Source organism: Nerophis lumbriciformis, linkage group LG07 (genome assembly GCF_033978685.3).
Source record: "Nerophis lumbriciformis linkage group LG07, RoL_Nlum_v2.1, whole genome shotgun sequence".
Classification (NCBI taxonomy): domain Eukaryota; kingdom Metazoa; phylum Chordata; class Actinopteri; order Syngnathiformes; family Syngnathidae; genus Nerophis; species Nerophis lumbriciformis.
Genome location: NC_084554.2, coordinates 10,963,871 through 10,981,959, shown reverse-complemented (window position 1 = coordinate 10,981,959; position 18,089 = coordinate 10,963,871). Strand labels below are relative to the sequence as shown.

The following is an 18,089-nucleotide window of genomic DNA, read 5'->3' as shown; positions in this document are numbered from 1 at the left end:
TGTTAATAATTTCACACATAAGTCGCTCCTGAGTATAAGTCGCACCCCCGGCCAAACTATGAAAAAAACTGCGACTTATAGTCCGAAAAATACGGTAGAAGAATAATAATAATAAATTGATGGATTTTTGGTGTAGAAAAGTTGGTATGTGAATGCATTGACACAACAATTGAACATTTATTTTATATTTTGTTCATGCTTTGATTGTGTGAATGCTGGAAATAAAATTGGTTTATTATGGGCCTGCTGCAATGCAAGCAGCCCATATTATTATTGCTGGAACTTCAACTTTTGTTAATATTATTATTATTCTTGTTCCGCACGTTTCTCTTACGTCTAATACGAGACGCACCAGCCATCTTACAGTCATTAAACTTGGTATGTGACACATGCTAACCATTAGCATGTTTATGTTAGCATGCTAACATTAAAGTGCTAGCTTTTTGAGCTGATTTTTACAACTATTTACCCTAGTCATATAACTTGGTATGTGACAGCTGTTAACTGTTAGTGTGCTAATGTTAGCATGTGCTTACAATAAAGTGCTAACTTATTTTTCAAATTCTACACTTTTTTCTCTAATTCCGCAGCCATACACCTTACAGTGAAACATGCTAACTGTATGCATGTTTACGATAGCATGCTAACATTAAAGTGCTAGCTTTTTTCTCTAATTCCGCAGCCATACACCTTACAGTCATATAACTTGGTATGTGGCAGCTCTTAACTGTTAGTGTGCTAACGTTAGCATGCTCGCACGCTAACAATAAAGTGCTACATTTTTTTTTCAAATTTTACACTTTTTTCTCAAATTCCACAGCCATACACCTTACAATTATGTAACTTGTTATTTGAAACATACTAATTGTATGCATGTTTAGGTTACCATGCTAACATTAAAGTGCTAGCTTTTTGAGCTAATTTTGCAACCGTTTACCTTAAAGTCATATAACTTGGTATGTGACAGCTGTTAACTGTTAGTGTGCTAATGTTAGCATGCTAGCACGCTAACAATAAAGTGCTAACTTTTTTTTTTTAATTTTACACTTTTTTCTCGAATTCCACAGCCATACACCTTACAATCATATAACTTGGTATTTGAAACATGCTAACTGTATGCATGTTTAGGTTAGCATGCTAACATTAAAGTGTGAGCTTTTTGAGCTAATTTTGCAACCGTTTACCTTAGAGTCATATAACTTGGTATGTGACACTTGTTAACTGCTAGCATGCAAATGTTAGCATGCCAACATCAAAGTGTTAACTTTTTTAGCTAATTGTACTAGTTTTTTCTCTAATTCCCCAGCCATACACCTTAGTCATATAACTTGGTATGTGACACACGCTAAGTATTATCATGCTCACGTTAGCTTGCTAGCATGCTAACATTAGCATGCTAACTTTTTGAGGGAGGTTTTTTTCAATTGTTTAGCCCAGAGTCATATAACTTGGTATGTGACACTTGTTAACTGTTAGCATGCTATCAAGCTAACTTAAACTTGTTAACTTTTTCATCAAATTTTAAACATTTTTCTCTATTTCCGCAGCCATACACCTTTGAGTCATATAACTTGGTATATTAAACATGCTGACTGTTATCATGCTATTGTTAGCACACATGCTAAGTGTTAGCATTTTAATGTAAATATGCTATTTCTTTAGGATAGCTCCGTGACTCATTTTGTACGGTTACACCTAAAACTCACAGATTCGGACACTTGACACCATCTTCAAAGCACGGCGGCTTCTGACGACCCCCGGACAGAGGTCCAGGGAACAAATAGCAGGCCCATCAAGACTTCCACGGGAATTTTCTAGGTCTGGGTGATTTTTTTTCCCCCCCGTTTTTTTTTAACTTCCGGAACATTTATTTTCTTTTAAAAAATGTTACTACTTCCACAGTTCTTGACTTAGTCAAAAAACAACAACCAACCCATTCAGCTCGTTCAAGGCATAAAAAAAATTCATAAAAAAAAAATCCTGCTATCATTAGCATGCTAACTTTTTTCAGTCAATTTTACAGCTGTACACTTTAGTCATATAACTTGGTACTTGACACAAAACTGTTGGCATGCTTGATTTTGTTTGGTTTTTTGCACATTATGCAAAATGCCGAGACATTGACGTGTAAATGTGCGTCTCATCTTCTCCATGAAAAAGGTCGTAGATGTTGCATGAGGTGAAGCTTTTTAAGTGAAGCCGAGACAGGAAGTAAAAACTCGAGATCTCTGCGTAGTGATTGGTTGACTGAGCTGTCAGTCTGTGCTTTGGGACATTCCCTTTCTGGTTCCTGTAACTAAGTTGTTTTGGCTTTTATAAATGTGTTTTCTGAAATTGTAAATTGTCTTTTATTTTCAAATTTGGTTTCCGTAATTATAAGTTGCTTTACCTTCGTTTAATATGTTTTGCGTCGTCGTAAGTTGTTTTGCCTTTTTTTATTATTTTTTTAAAATATGTTTTGCATAATTCTAAGTTGTTTTGTCTTTTGTAAATTAGTTTTTTCTGTCATTGCGATTTGATTTCATGACATGCAAATATGTTGGTTTTTTTTTATCTTATCTGCAACCATTTTTTAAGACTTTTCGAAGATTATTAGTTGAAACATTGACATTAAACCATCATTTGAAAGTATTGTTTCAGCCAAATACACATTAATTTAAAGTGTCAGCGTTTTATTTTCATTTCTGTGGTTTTCTACAGCAGCAACAGCATGCTAGTTATGCTATTTATTATTTTTGCGAGAACATTAATACTCTTGATCAGTGGTTCTTAACCTTGTTGGAGGCACCGAACCCCACCAGTTTTATATGCACATTCACCGAACCCTTCTTTAGTGAAAAAAAAGAAGTTTTTTTTCAAATTCAAGTCAAAGTTATATGTTTTTGGTAACACTTTAGTATGGGGAACATATTATAAGTAACAACGACTTAATTTCGAGTTAGTTGGACACTAGGGGAACATATTCTAAGTAACAAAGACTTAATTTAGAGTTTTTTGGACACTAGGGGAACAAATTCTAAGTAACAAAGACTTAATTTAGAGTTATTTGGTTCGGGTTAGGGTTAGAGGGTTAGGGTTATAATAAGGAAGTACTTAGTAATGACTAGTTAAGAGCCAATATATTACTAATTTGCATGTTAATAAGCAACTAATTAATGGTGAATATGTCCCCATACTAAAGTGTTACCATGTTTTATTACTGGTGCACAAAACATCACCTTGTTCAAAGAACAAAACCAACACAGTGCATAAACTCACAACAAATTACACACCTGCAAATCAGTCTGACTTCTGCTGTTGCCGTATCCGTAATACGCCGATAGGGAGAAGTTTTTATTTACACGTCTTGACCTCCGCCGAACCCCTGAGCCTGACTCACCGAACCCCTAGGGTTCCATCGAACCCAGGTTAAAAACCACTGCTCTTGATGTAGTAATACAATTATTTGACTATTTAGGACCTTTTTGATGAGCTCTAATGTGAATAAAAGTAATCTGATCCATTACCTCCCTGCTTGGCACTCAGCATCAAGGGTTGGAATTGGGGGTTAAATCACCAAAAATGATTCCCGGGCGCGGCCACCGCTGCTGCCCACTGCTCCCCTCACCTCCCAGGGGGGTGATCAAGAGTGATGGGCATACTTGCCAACCTTGAGACCTCCAATTTCGGGAGGTGGGGGGTGGGGGCGTGCTTAAGAGGGGAGGAGTATATTGAAGAATTCACCAAGTCAAGTATTTCAGCGCCTCTCCCGAAAACCTCCCGGGACAAATATTCTCCCGAAAATCTCCCGATTTTCAGCCGGAGCTGGAAGCCACGCCCCCTCCAGCTCCATGCGGACCTGAGTGAGGACAGCCTTTTTTCATGACGGGAGGACAACAGGGTGACAAGAACTAAATCATCCAGACTAGAGATAAATTGTATTATGTTTATTTTACCTAAAAATAAATATATTTATTAATTTAAAAAAACAAAAACTAAATACATTTTTACTATATTTTGCTAAAAACATCAAAATTAATTGTTTTTTTATTTGTATTTTTTTGTGACTCCTTATTACATCCAGCCATAGAATTATACATTAAAATAAACATATTTGAAATAATTGATTTTAAATTATCATAATAATTCTATAAAATGACCATATTTAATTATTAAAATAATTGCTTGTTTATCAACAACTTTAGCATTTTATTCATTACATTTTGAAACTCTCAGAAGCCAAGTTATGTTATATTCCTTAATATTTATTTATGCAAGTTTGAAGTATCAATTATCTAACACAGTTTTGTTTGCATATTTTCAGGATGTATATATATATATATATATATATATATATATATATATATATGTATATATATATATGTATATGTATATATATATATGTATATATATATATATATATATATATATATATATATATATATATATATATATATATATATATATATATATACATACATATATTTATTTTTAGGTAAAATAAACATAATAATACCATTTATCTCGAGTCTGGATGATTTAGTTCTTGTCACCCTGTTGTCCTCCCGTCATGAAAAAAGGCTGTCCTCACTCAGGTCCGCATGGAGCTGGAGGGGGCGTGGCTTTTTTCGGGAGAATATTTGGAGATTTTCGGGAGAATATTTGTCCCGGGAGGTTTTCGGGAGAGGCGCTGAATTTCGGGAGTCTCCCGGAAAATCCGGGAGGGTTGGCAAGTATGGTGATGGGTTGAATGCAGAGAATAATTTCGCCACACCTAGTGTGTGTGTGACAATCATTGGTACTTTAACTTAACTTTAACTTAGAGCAATTGCCAATATCAACTTTTTTCTTTTTTTTGTCCAGTGAGAACTTCCGTAGACGCTCCTCGTTACCAAGGCAGCCAGGAAGTACGCCGGAAGTCAACGACACGTCACTTTTTCTTCTTTTTTTTACATTTTAAACCAACTTTTGAGCATAACGGGGTGTCCGTGTTTCAGTGGGTGTTTAACTACCGCCATGTTGTCGTGTGGAAACTTTTTTGCCAGTAACAAAACCGTAGTTTGGCGCGAATGCTAGTCCTCGCTAGCTGGAACGGCAACAAGTTGTTTTGCTAACTAGTTAGCTTCAACCAGCTAGCTTTAGCAAGAGCATCTATGCGCCCGCCATCATGGGCACGGCGTCCTCCCTGGTCAGCCCGGGCGAGGTGATCGAGGACGGCTACGGGGGCGACGGCGGAGAGGCCTGTGAGATCCCCGTGGAGGTCAAGCCCAAAGCCCGGCTACTGCGCAGCTCCTTCCGCAGGGGACCCCGGGTGATCGGCGCCAGTTTCAAGTCGACAGGCTCCGTGGACCTGGAGTACGCCGCCGAGTACGAACGCCTCCGGAAAGAGTACGAGATCTTCCGTGTCAGCAAGAACAACGAGATTACGTCGATGCAAAAGAAGGAGGCCAAGCTGGATGAGGAGAACAAGAGGCTGAGAGCCGAGCTACAGGTAGAACGAACTTGTTTCATCCTTTTTAATAATGGTATATCCTCTGTGCAGGGGCGTAGCACCAAATTCTGGGGTCCCATCAGTGGCGGGCCGTGCGTTTCCCACCTAGGCCTTCAGGGATCTCTGACTTAAATGATTACCTCTCAAAGCACCATCATTGATGTCACAGCATGACCATTGCAGCACCTCCAAAACCCTCAAATCTAGACTCCAAACATCCCAGAACAAGCTAGTCAGATTACTTCTAGACCTCCACCCCAGATCACACCTCACTCCTACCCACTTCTCCAAAGTGGGCTGGCTCAGGGTGGAGGACAGAGTAAAACAACTTGCACTGAGCCTAGTCTATAAAATCCGCTACACCTCCCTGATACCGAAGTACATGTCAAACTACTTCCATAACGTAAATGACCGCCATAACCACACCACCAGGGGGAGCTCCACTAACCACGTTAAACCCAGATTCCGATCTAACAAAGGTCTTAACTCATTCTCTTTCTATGCCATATCAATGTGGAATGCACTCGGTGTCAAAGAAAGTGCATCTCTATCCTCCTTCAAAACCGCACTAAAAGAACACCTCCAGGCAACTACAACCCTAGACTAACACCCTCCCCCCACCACATCCCACCTCCCCGGATTGTAAATAATCAAATGTAAACAATCAAATGTATATACTTGTTCTTATGCTTTCTGAGCTCACTATGTTCACTGCTCGCTGTACATATCCTACCAAGTCAGACCTACACTGTTTCAATGTCCTTTTTTCAGATGATATAATTGTTGATGACTGAAGTGCTGATAGCAACCAAACCTAACCCCCCCTCCCCAACCCCCTCCACATCCCACCCCCCGGATTGTAAATAATGTAAATAATTCAATGTATATACTCTGATGATTAACTCGTGTGATGGCTGATTGGCAACACTAAATTGGCCGTAGTGTGAATATGAGTGTGAATGTTGTCTGCCTATTTGTGTTGGCCCTGTGATGAGGTGGCGACTTGTCCAGGGTGTACCCCGCCTACCGCCCGAATGCAGCTGAGATAGGCTCCAGCGACCCCCCCGCGACCCCAAAAGGGACAAGCGGCAGAAAATGGATTGATGGATATAATGCTGATAGTATATATTTGTACCATGAATTGATTGACGACTTAAACAAGTTGAAAAACTTATTCGGGTGTTACCATTTAGTGGTCAATTGTACGGAATATGTACTGTACTGTGCAATCTACTAATACAAGTTTCAATCAATCAATCAAAAAACATTTACAACCTGCTCAGTGGCCTTGTGGTTGGAGTGTCCGCCCTGAGATCAGTAGGTGGTGAGTTGAAACCCCGGCCGAGTCATACCAAAGACTATAAAAATGGGACCCGTTACCTCCCTGCTTGGCACTCAGCATCAAGGGTTGGAATTGGGGGTTAAATCACCAAAAATGATTCCCGGGCGCGGCCACTGCTGCTGCTCACTGCTCCCCTCACCCCCCAGAGGGTGAACAAGGAATGGGTCAAATGTAGAGGACAAATTTCACCACACCTAGTGTGTGTGACAATCATTGGTACTTTAACTTTACACCCTGCTGAGTATTGAATCACATCAACAGTGTACAAAACGGGTTATTTCCTGTCACATTTGAAAATCCTGCTCTGTATTGAATCACATCAACAGTGTACAAAACGGGTTATTTCCTGTCACATTTAAAAATCTATTAAAACGTATACCGTAAATTTCTCTGCTTGGGCGAGGGTCACCACTTTGTCAACAAATGCCTGAGCAAATTGTTTAGGAACAACATTCTATCATCTGCGATGAGGTGGCGACTTGTCCAGGGTGTAGCCCGCCTACCGCCCGAATGCAGCTGAGATAGGCTACAGCACCCCCCACGACCTCAAAAGGGACAAGCGGTAGAAAATGGATGGATGGGCTTACGCAACTTCCGGTCAATAAAGTTTGATTCAAAGTACACACTTGTCAAAGATACATTAACTGTCCTGACCACATGATGGCGACAAATACACATGTTCATCCATCCATCCATTTCTACCGCTTGTCCCTTTCGGGGTCGCGGGGGGGTGCTGTAGCCTATCTCAGCTGCATTCGGGCGGAAGGCGGGGTACACCCTGGACAAGTCGCCACCTCATCGCAGGGCCAACAATGACAGACCGACAACATTCACACTCACATTCACACACTAGGGACCATTTAGTGTTGCCAATCAACCTATCCCCAGGTGCATGTTTTTGGCGGTGGGAGGAAGCCGGAGTACCCGGAGGGAACCCACGCAGTCACGGGGAGGACATGCAAACTCCACACAGAAAGATCCCGAGCGCAGGATCGAACCCAGGACCTTCGTATTGTGAGGCAGACGCACTAACCCCTGTTCCACTGTGCTGCCGATTCAATGCCCAGTAGGGTGTAAATGTTTTCTCCAGCAATGGTCATGTGGTGACATCACTTATGGTTCTTTGAGAGGTAATCATTGAAGTTGGAGATCACTGAAGGCCTAGATGAGCAAAAAATGGATGGATGGATGTGCATTGAATCACATCAATAGTGTACAAAACGGGTTATTTCCTGGCGCATTTAAAAAACAATTAAAACGCATCAGCAGTTAAAACGTATACCGTAAATGTCTCTGCTTGGCTTCGGCAACTTCCGGTCAATAAAGTTTGATTCAAAGATATATTAACTGACCACAAGTTGGCGACAAATACACATGTCCATCCATCCATCCATTTTCTATGTTTAAACATCTTCAATAACATGAAATAAATTGACCTTTAACAATGTTGTTTTTATAGGTAAACATTATTACAGGACATACACACAAAGATTTTAGCTAGGAATACCAACTGCTGTTCTGAAAATTACTTTTAAAATGTCATTATTTCTAGTTACTCGCTACTTTACCAAAAAAAAGTTATTTGATTACTAATTGAATTAATTTACGAGACAGACAAAAATCACACTCATGGTTGAGCACTGGCTGGTTCACCATGGTCATCGCCATTGAAATATGCGACAATATCAAAGTGTACGGGATGGTTACGCCCAATCACTGCAAGAATAGTAGAGTGATAATAATTACGAGGGAAAGTAATTATTTCGCTACTTATAAAAAAAAAACTTAAAATATCTGGCGTAATGCAGTTGAGATAAGTATCATATGAGAGTATTGTATGTGTGTGTTCTTTTTAAAAGGCAGAGCCTGTTGCCTCGTTATGTGTGACGTCAGCTAGTCCAGCTTGAGATGATTTTGTTAGCTTAGCAGGCTAACGGCAGAAGTTTGTCGGCTCTGACGCCAGCTCTTTTGAAATTTTTACTGGTTTGTGTTACTTCTGCTTAATAAATATATTTAATGTGGCTGTATGGTCTTGTCAACAAACGAGGTATTGTTTGGATGGCAAGTTTGTGACTTCAATCATTGATTTGTTGTACAATATTCCGTCGACCTTCGTCGTTAATCGCACGCAGTGCAGTTTGTGTCAAGTTTTAAGGTGTTAACAAAAAGTTTTTTTACTGACCAGTTCCTCCAACTAAGATCTATTTTCTTCTGTATTGGGAAGGCCGAGTCAGCCTGAGTGTGTGAACTCAGGGGAGCTGGGCTCCTCTCTGTGCATGACGCAGGACGAAGGGACACACACGCCGCTGTTAGCGCGCAGTGATCAGTACTTTTGCGTCAATCGCTTGTCCTTTTGGTTATGGTTATGAGTTTATTTCAAACATGCGACACGGGTGGGAAAATATTTTACTGTAATTTGATCAAATTTGGATGGATTTCGTTTAGGAGAAAAATGAGGGGGAAGGGTTGAAATCCCTATTTGCACATGTGCGGCAGTTTTTTGTTTATTTCAAGTCATGCAGGTCAATATTTAGTCGCATTTGCGAGTAAATTTGTCGCAACGTACAACCCTACCTTGTTTTTAGAATTATCCCTTTTGACTGTGTTATCATTGGGGATGTAACGATATAAAAATTTCATATGACAGTTATCGTGACCAAAATTATCACAGTTATCATAATTATCGCCATATTTTTAAATGTGCTCAAAAAGTACTTATACACACACTGTTTACCAAGTTATTTTCGAAATAACTGAAATAAATAGACACACTGTTAAAAGACCCACTATTTTACATGTTGATAATGATACTAAGAATTGCAGGCTATTTGCTGCAAAATGTGTATGAAGACCAGTGTTGGGACTAACGCGTTACAAAGTAACGCGTTACTGTAACGCCGTTAGTTTCGGCGGTAACTAGTAATCTAACGCGTTATTTTTTTTTATTCAGTAACTCAGTTACCGTTACTACATGATGCGTTACTGCGTTATTTTACGTTACTTTTTATGTAGTATAAAGTGTGTTTTATCGGAGCGCTGCTGTGTCATCGTTCTGATTCTTCTTGTGTCACAAGCCGGAGAAGAGAGAGAGACACGCGCTCTGTGTGGGTGTGAGTGTGGGGAGGGAGAGGAGGGGGGCGTGTCTGATCATGGCGGAGCCAGAAGTCGAGTTTGCTAACATGGAGATATTTTCACTACTTTTCTTTTGTCGAGCACAAAGAAAATAACATTTTAGTTAAATGTAAATTGTGCTTTGGATCAAAGATGCCATCTACTGCCCAAAACAGCAATTCAAATCTGCTGAAACAAGCTACATAGCAACATGCTTCGACGAAGCTAGTAAAGAGAGACAGAGACTCTGATGCCACTTCACCTCCACCATTTAAGGATTAACTTTGCCTCTTCTCATCATTCACCGCTGAAGGTACACACTCTGTCAATCAATGTTCCCTCTAATTGTTCATGTGTGTGAGCAAACGCAAAAACTCCCTGAGCATGAGTGGAGCCCATGTGAGCAACATCACATGTGCACACTGTGGCTACACCAGCAGCACACCTGTCCCAAACCTCACTAAATAACAACTTCTATCTCCATCCATCCATCCATTTTCTACCGCTTGTCTCTTTCGGGGTGGCAGGAGCCTATCTCAGCTGCATTCGGGCGGAAGGCAGGGTACACCCTGGACAAGTCCCCCCCTCATCACAGGGCCAACACAGATACACAGACAACATTCTCTTATTATTATAATCAAATGACAGCAGTCATTTCCATTTCTAATATAAGTGTTTAGGCCCACTTACAATGACAATAACAACAAATATTGTTTTTCATGAACTGTGTACTTGTATTGTTTGTCTGGGTGGAGGTCCTGCTTTGGAAATAGTTTGTACCCCTTTCATTTAGTTCCCATTAAAACATTCACATGTTGCACAATGAGATGTACGCAGGGGATCATGTGTACATTCCTGCAACTTCCTGTTTGTAAAAAATATATTTTTATTAGTATTTATTTAATATACTAACAGCATTTAATAATTAATATTTATAACTTAAGATTCCTAATAAATGACACTAGAATAAGCACACATTTGATTGGTAAATCATAGTGTAACGACCTGGAATTACACTTTATGTGTGGTGTTGGAGTTGTCTGACTTTTTGTGTGGCTGTAAACGCATCACTGGCTAAGTGCCATATGTGCAAGTGTTGGCACACGTGAGAAAGAGCGAGTGGCTGCTGTTGATATAACAAAGTAGCTTTTGGTCTGGTTTGTACTGCAGAAAATGACCACTTTTGCTAGATGTCATTTTTTTTACTAATGTTTTGGTGATGTGTTTATGGCCGACAATAAAGAGTTTTGCTCAGTAAAGAAAATGCCTGGTTAGGCTTTGTGTATGTAGTGTGTGCCTTTCTTGGTTTACATCTATGCTGTTATTATGCTGTTTGTTACTTATGTACGTTATGTTGCAGCTATTTAAAATAGTTTTGTCAATTTGTTCTGGCCAGAAACAAATTGGCCTTTGTAACATATCTTTGTCTTTGTGTGTTGTATGTAGAGCACATTGCTTAGCAGAGTTCAGTGATGCAAATGCATGTCAAGTTGATCAACAGATTGTATTATTCTCCAGTGCAATAACAGTACTGAAATGAAGGCTAAAAGGGCATTAATGGGAGCTTTAAAAAAAAAAGAAAAAAAAAAAGAAGTAACTAAATAGTTACTTTTCACAGTAACGCATTACTTTTTGGTGTAAGTAACTGAGTTAGTAACTGAGTTACTTTTGAAATGAAGTAACTAGTAACTGTAACTAGTTACTGCTCTGCAGTAACTAACCCAACACTGATGAAGACACAATTAGCTGTTAGCCACTTGACAGCCTCGGCTCTAAAAAATACAGAATCAGCCTCAGAGGATTGGCATTTGTGATCTGCACTAAAAAGGCACTAATGGCCATCATGTACTTTTTTCACAGAAATGGGCCGATTGATCGGCACATCCCTATTATTTACCTACCTTATAGTAAATTAAAGTTCCTCAATTGGTGAAGTGTTGCTTTCGTCCTCCACCTGTCCCAAAAAGATTTCACAACAGAATTCCCCTTAGCACTATCACTAGCCATGACTCCTGCTAGCCAAATCTCTGTAGTAGAGAGGCTCTCTTTGTTTACATAGTAGACAGCAGAACTAAGACAAGCACACTTCCTGTCTCTTAAATTAATGTGTATGCGTACACACAGTGCAAAATTAACGGCAAAACCCCAAAACAGCGGTCAATAACTGGGATTGTCTCGTTAAGGGTGGATTGAATGATTCCTATTGTATCGCATATCGTTGCACCCCGAATGTTGTGTTCAGAGCTCGAATTTAACCACGGCGACTGTGGCAAAAGCCGCGACCACTCTCGTCATTTGCCGTTATGCCCTAAAAAATTGACCAACATCGGCGGCAAGAACATGCCGTGACCGCCCTGACTTTTTACTTGTTAATGGACGAGGGATGTAACAATACACGGTATAATGATAATTGCCGATAAATTTTCAACGTCTAATTTTTTTAATTACAGAAACCCCGTCATTTATTCATGCATTTTAGGCAACACGAAGTCAGGTGCATGTGCACTAGCGTCGTTTGGCTTGATAATCATGGCGGACTAGCTACACGGACTTTGCTCGGGAGATTTCCCCTCGTAGTAAACGGAGCTAAGCGCTTGGTTTAACGTCATTTTCCCCTCGCTTCCCGCCTTGCGTTTAAGAGTGCACTGCTGTGTTTAGATGGAGACAGGTGTGGACAATATTGGAGACAGATGCACTTGTCCCCACACTAAAAGTATACAGCGAAGGAGAAAAACTATTTGATGTTGCTTTTATTTTCTAAATACAGCGTCCATCAGCTGCTGTGACTGAGAGTTAATGAGATGAGGAAACATGCAGCAGGCAATGTGTCGAGAACATTGTCACAACTTGGTTATAAAGGCTTTAGTTTGTTTACTGGGATGCTCAGTCGTCCTTTATTTAACTGCAAACTGTATCAGTGTTCAAATAACATCAATACTAGCTATAATGTTTTGTCATATCATCGAATTGAACGAAGGCTGTGAAGATTGTGTATTCGATGTTAGAGGTGTCACTCCTCTGTGTGTGTGTATGTATTAGGGCTGCAACTAACGATTAATTTGATAATCGATTAATCTGTCGATTATTACCTCGATTAATCGATTAATAATCGGATATAAGAGACAAACTACATTTCTATCCTTTCCAGTATTTTATTGAAAAAAAACCAGCATACTAGCACCATACTTATTTTGATTGTGTCTCAGCTGTTTGTACATGTTGCAGTTTATAAATAGAGGTTTATTTAAAAAAATATATATATATATAAAAAATAAATAATTATTTAAAAAAAAAAAAATTTATTTTAAAAAAATTAAAAAAGGCCTCTGCGCATAGTATAGATCCAACGAATCGATGGATGACTAAATTAATCGCCAACTATTTTTATAATCGATTTTGTCGATTAGTTGTTGCAGCCCTAGTATATATATATATATATATATATATATATATATATATATATATATATATATATATATATATATATATATATGTATATGTATGTATGCATGCATGCTTTGGAGCCCCTGCCTCGAAAGAAAATTAATGTTTGCCTTTGTGCCCTTCTAACTTGCCTTGGTGTCCTAAAATATGAGCCCTCGTCTAAGGCAACACTTGCCTTGACCTTAAAAAGGTAAAATTCAAGGCCTGTGTTGTGTGTTGGGTGCAATTTTCAGTTTTGATTAAAGCAACCTCAATTTTGACCCCCACTTTAACGCCCCTGTCGCCATGTGACCGTAGGCTTTGCAGAAGACCTACCAGAAGATCCTGAGGGAGAAGGAGAACGCGTTGGAGACAAAGTACCAGGCCATGGAGAGGGCTTCCACCTTTGAGCACGACCGGGACAAAGTGAAAAGACAATTTAAGGTATACCAAAAGCTAACGCTCCCATCACTTTATCGTGCTTTGTCTTATCAAGCTCTCCACCGTCAGATCTTTCGGGAGACGAAGGAGAAGGAAATTCAGGATCTCCTTCGTGCTAAGAGGGATTTGGAATCCAAACTGCAACAGCTGCAAGCTCAGGGCATCCAAGTTTACTCTCCCAATGATTCGGATTCAGACGACAACCAAACCACTTTGACAGGTAAATATCACACAGTCGACAAATACAGTAGGAGCTTCCAAGTCCAGCTCAATTTGCACATTTCTTTTACAATTTAAGATCAACAAAAATATGAACGCAACACTTTTTATTTACTCCCAGAAATCTAAAGTAGCATCTAAACCTTTTTCTATAGACACAAAATGCCATTTTCTCTCAAATATTGCTGACAAATTTGTTTGAATGTGTCAATGAGTTACTTTTTTATCAAGTTGCATGATTATTGCACAAGTGTTTTAGGTTGGCGACAGTAAAAATTCACTGCAAAAAGGTGCAGTGTTACTGTATTGGGAGTAGGGATGGGCGATACGGCCTAAAATCTATATTGCGATATGTATTGCAGCCTCCTGAAATAATGATATATATATATGTCATCTATTATAGAAATGATAATAAAACCATTTCATTACAGGTTATAAAAGCTTCTAATTTAGCTGCTGACATATGCGATAGCTTATTGCGTCATTTCCAGTTGTATTATTGTCTTAAAACTATTATTATTCGACTTGTTAATTCAATATCTGGCTACTTTCTGTTGTAACAGGGGTATATATACACTTCTGTTAAAATATAATAAACACTTATTCTTCTGTTGTTTGGATACTTTACATTAGTTTTGGGTGATACTACAAATTTGGGTATCGATCCAATACCAAGTAGCTTAGGGGCAGTATTGGTTATACCAATACTGATTCTTCAAATTGTCAAGATTTTTAAATGATTAAAATTTGGTCAAAATTATAATCAGATGTAACAATCTGTATTAAATATCCAAATGATTTCCTGTGATTTAAATTATTTGGTTTTTGCTAGAGATGTCCGATAATATCGGCCGATAAATGCGTTAAAATGTAATATCGGAAATTATCGGTATCTGTTTTTTTATTATCGTTTTTTTTTGTTTGTTTGTTTTTTTATTAAATCAACATAAAAAACACAAGATACACTTACAATTAGTGCACCAACCCAAAAAACCTCCCTCCCCCATTTACACTCATTCACACAAAAGGGTTGTTTCTTTCTGTTATTAATATTCTGGTTCCTACATTATATATCAATATATATCAATACAGTCTGCAAGGGATACAGTCCGTAAGCACACATGATTGTGCGTGCTGCTGGTCCACTAATAGTACTAACCTTTAACAGTTAATTTTACTAATTTTCATTAATTACTAGTTTCTATGTAACTGTTTTTATATTGTTTTACTTTCTTTTTTATTCAAGAAAATGTTTTGAATGTATTTATCTTATTTTATTTTATAAAAATTTTTTAAAAGTACCTTATCTTCACCATACCTGGTTGTCCAAATTAGGCATAATAATGTGTTAATTCCACGACTGTATATATCGGTTGATATCGGTATCGGTTGATATTGGTATCGGTAATTAAAGAGTTGGACAATATCGGAATATCGGATATCAGCAAAAAGCCATTATCGGACATCCCTAGTTTTTGCCCTTAAAGTCCTCCTGTATCCAGCGACTTATTTCCTGAGTTTGTAAACAATAACAAAACAGAGAAAAAAAATTTGATAATAAAAAAAGAATTAATCCAACCTCTGTAGTATTGACTTATTGGTACTGTTGATATTTGTACTTATCCGCCCACTTTTGTTTACATTCAAGAGCTCTAGCTTGCGGTTAGCGGTTAACATATCCTCCTACAGTTTGTAGTGTAGCATGTTTAGCTATTTCTTGTCCTCCAGGGATGATATTTGTAAGTAGCATAGTTTATTTGCCGGACACAACAAAAATGTGTCAGGAACATGCAATATCGCGAAATAATGACAGTAATAAAATGTACATGGTATATAGTCTATATTGCACAACCCAAATTGGGAGTAGGGCTAACTATTGGCAAGGACATCAAGATACAAAATTGCGATAATTGTGATATGGCGATATATTGTGATAGTGTAATTTGTCAATTGACTGACACATTTTAAATATTTGTACACTAGATCAGTGGTCCCCAACCTTTTTGTAACTGCGGACCGGTCAACGCTTGAAAATTTGTCCCACGGACCGGGGGGTATGGTATTTTTTATTTTTTTTGTCATGAAAAAATACAATCGTGTGCTTACGGACTGTATCCCTGCAGACTGTATTAATATATATTGATATATAATGTAGGAACCAGAATATTAATAACAGAAAGAAACAACCCTTTTGTGTGAATGAGTATAAATGGGGGAGGGAGGTTTTTTGGGTTGGTGCACTAATTGTAAGTGTATCTTGTGTTTTTTATGTTGATTTAATAAAAAAATAAATTAAAATTATTATTTTTTTTTTTAAATTTCTTGTGCGGCCCGGTACCAATCGATATACGGACCGGTACCGGGCCGCGGCCCGTTGGTTGGGGACCACTGTACTAGATGATAGTAATCATTTATTGGAAAAGAGAGAGTCTCAAAGCAATGTAATTAATTTTACATGTATTTTAATTTGACAGAAAGTTAATCAAGTTTCCCGTCACTTAAATATGTCCTGTTATGCAAAACCAACTTTTCTTACCCGTTGGTACCTGTTTTAGGTATTTTTGACCTCCATAATTGACGAAAATGTGGAATCGAACCATGGAAGCATGGCGGAGATATTTATGAAACAATCTTGCCTTCTCCCAAACTTGTTCCAAAAGAGCCGTTTGGAATTTGAGACTTAAGTGACGTATTTTGCCTGAGTCACGTCAGCAGATATCTCCATATTTGGTAGAGGTTTACCCAAAGTCCTTTGCGCGAGTCTGCCATTTTTTTGTCTGTTGTAGTCCAATGTTGTGCTCATTTTTCTCATCTTGTTCTAGTCTTGTTGTGGGTCATACTGGCTCGTACATGCACATGCATGCTAAAACCCTCCTCTGTTGCCATTGCTAATATCTCTCAGTAAATTACAATCAAACTCATAACATATTTTAATTGTTTTATATATTTTTAAAACAAATTGAAAATTGATAACACCTAAAAATGTATGTTGCAGACTTAGAAAAAGTTTTCAATGTAATACATATTGCAATATTGATATTTTTACCCACCCCTAATAGGGAGGTGTCAGTATTTGGTGTGGCCATCATTTGCCTCATATATGGTATGAGCATCTTAAACATGCTGCCCATGCAAGAACTGGAATGATTTCAACTTCCAATAATCGTGTACAGATATTTGCAACATGCGGCCATGCATTGTCATGTTGCATCACAGGGTGATGGTCGTAGATTAATAGCACAACAATGGGCCTCAGGATCTTGTCACAGTATCCCAAAATTAAATTCACCTGTGTTGTTTTTCCATAACAAATGCCCCGCCCACATCATAACCCCATTGCCACCATGGGCCAATCGATCCACAACGTTGACGTCAATACATTTCTCTGAGATGGTTTCTGGCAGCTTGGTCAGAAATTATTTGGCTGTGCAAACCGATTGTTGCAGCAGCTGTCCTGGTGGCTGGTACCGCAAAATTCTATGAAGTGCCTTAGAAGACGACTTATGGTTGAGAAACATTCAATTCAATTCTGAGGCACTGTGCTTTGAGAAAAAAAATCTACAATTTATTGAGACCTTTTACAGTAAAGGCACACCTGTGCAATAATCATGCTGTTTAATCAACGTCTTGAATCCTTTCCACCATATGTTACACATGAATTCACTGTGTGTCCAGCTGCAGGTAACCAGTGTGAGTACTGGACCGGAGGTGTGCTGGGAAGTGAGCCCTCCATGGGCAGCATGATGCAACTGCAGCAGATGTTTAGAGGACCAGAGTTGGCACACAGCCTAATCGATGTGGAGGGCCCCTTTGCCAATGTGAGCAGAGGTGAGTCAGCAGAGTGCCTGCGGTGTTGAAGAAGCATTAGGAATGACGACTTCCTGTCTGGTGTTGACAGATGATTGGGATGCTGCAGTGGCCAGTCTGCTGCAGGTGTCTCCACACGTGCCACAGGCCTTGTGGAGCAACACGGTGCGCTGCTACTTCATCTCCACATCAGAGACCAAAGCAGAGATGGACATCTTTAGCAAGGTCTTGCCTCATTTTCTGATTGTGCATTACTCAATATCATTTATTGTCAAT

At 38.8% G+C, this 18,089-nt stretch overlaps 1 protein-coding gene across 3 annotated transcripts in view; it reads left to right on the top strand.

Annotated features, from left to right (window-relative positions):
• Positions 1-4,856: 4,856 nt before the first annotated feature.
• The window catches only part of nphp3 (nephronophthisis 3), a 49,162-nt gene continuing 35,929 nt past the window's right edge, over positions 4,857-18,089 (top strand). For 2 of the 3 annotated variants that reach the window (XM_061965831.2, XM_061965829.1), the window contains exons 1-5: positions 4,858-5,470; positions 13,665-13,790; positions 13,857-14,007; positions 17,682-17,834; positions 17,905-18,038. In XM_061965831.2, the coding sequence (XP_061821815.1) occupies positions 5,147-5,470; positions 13,665-13,790; positions 13,857-14,007; positions 17,682-17,834; positions 17,905-18,038 (888 nt within the window). In that variant the 5' untranslated portion in view covers positions 4,858-5,146. Of the gene's footprint in view, positions 5,471-13,664; positions 13,791-13,856; positions 14,008-17,681; positions 17,835-17,904; positions 18,039-18,089 lie in introns of all 3 variants that reach the window. The other variant, XM_061965830.1, reaches the window with a different exon arrangement.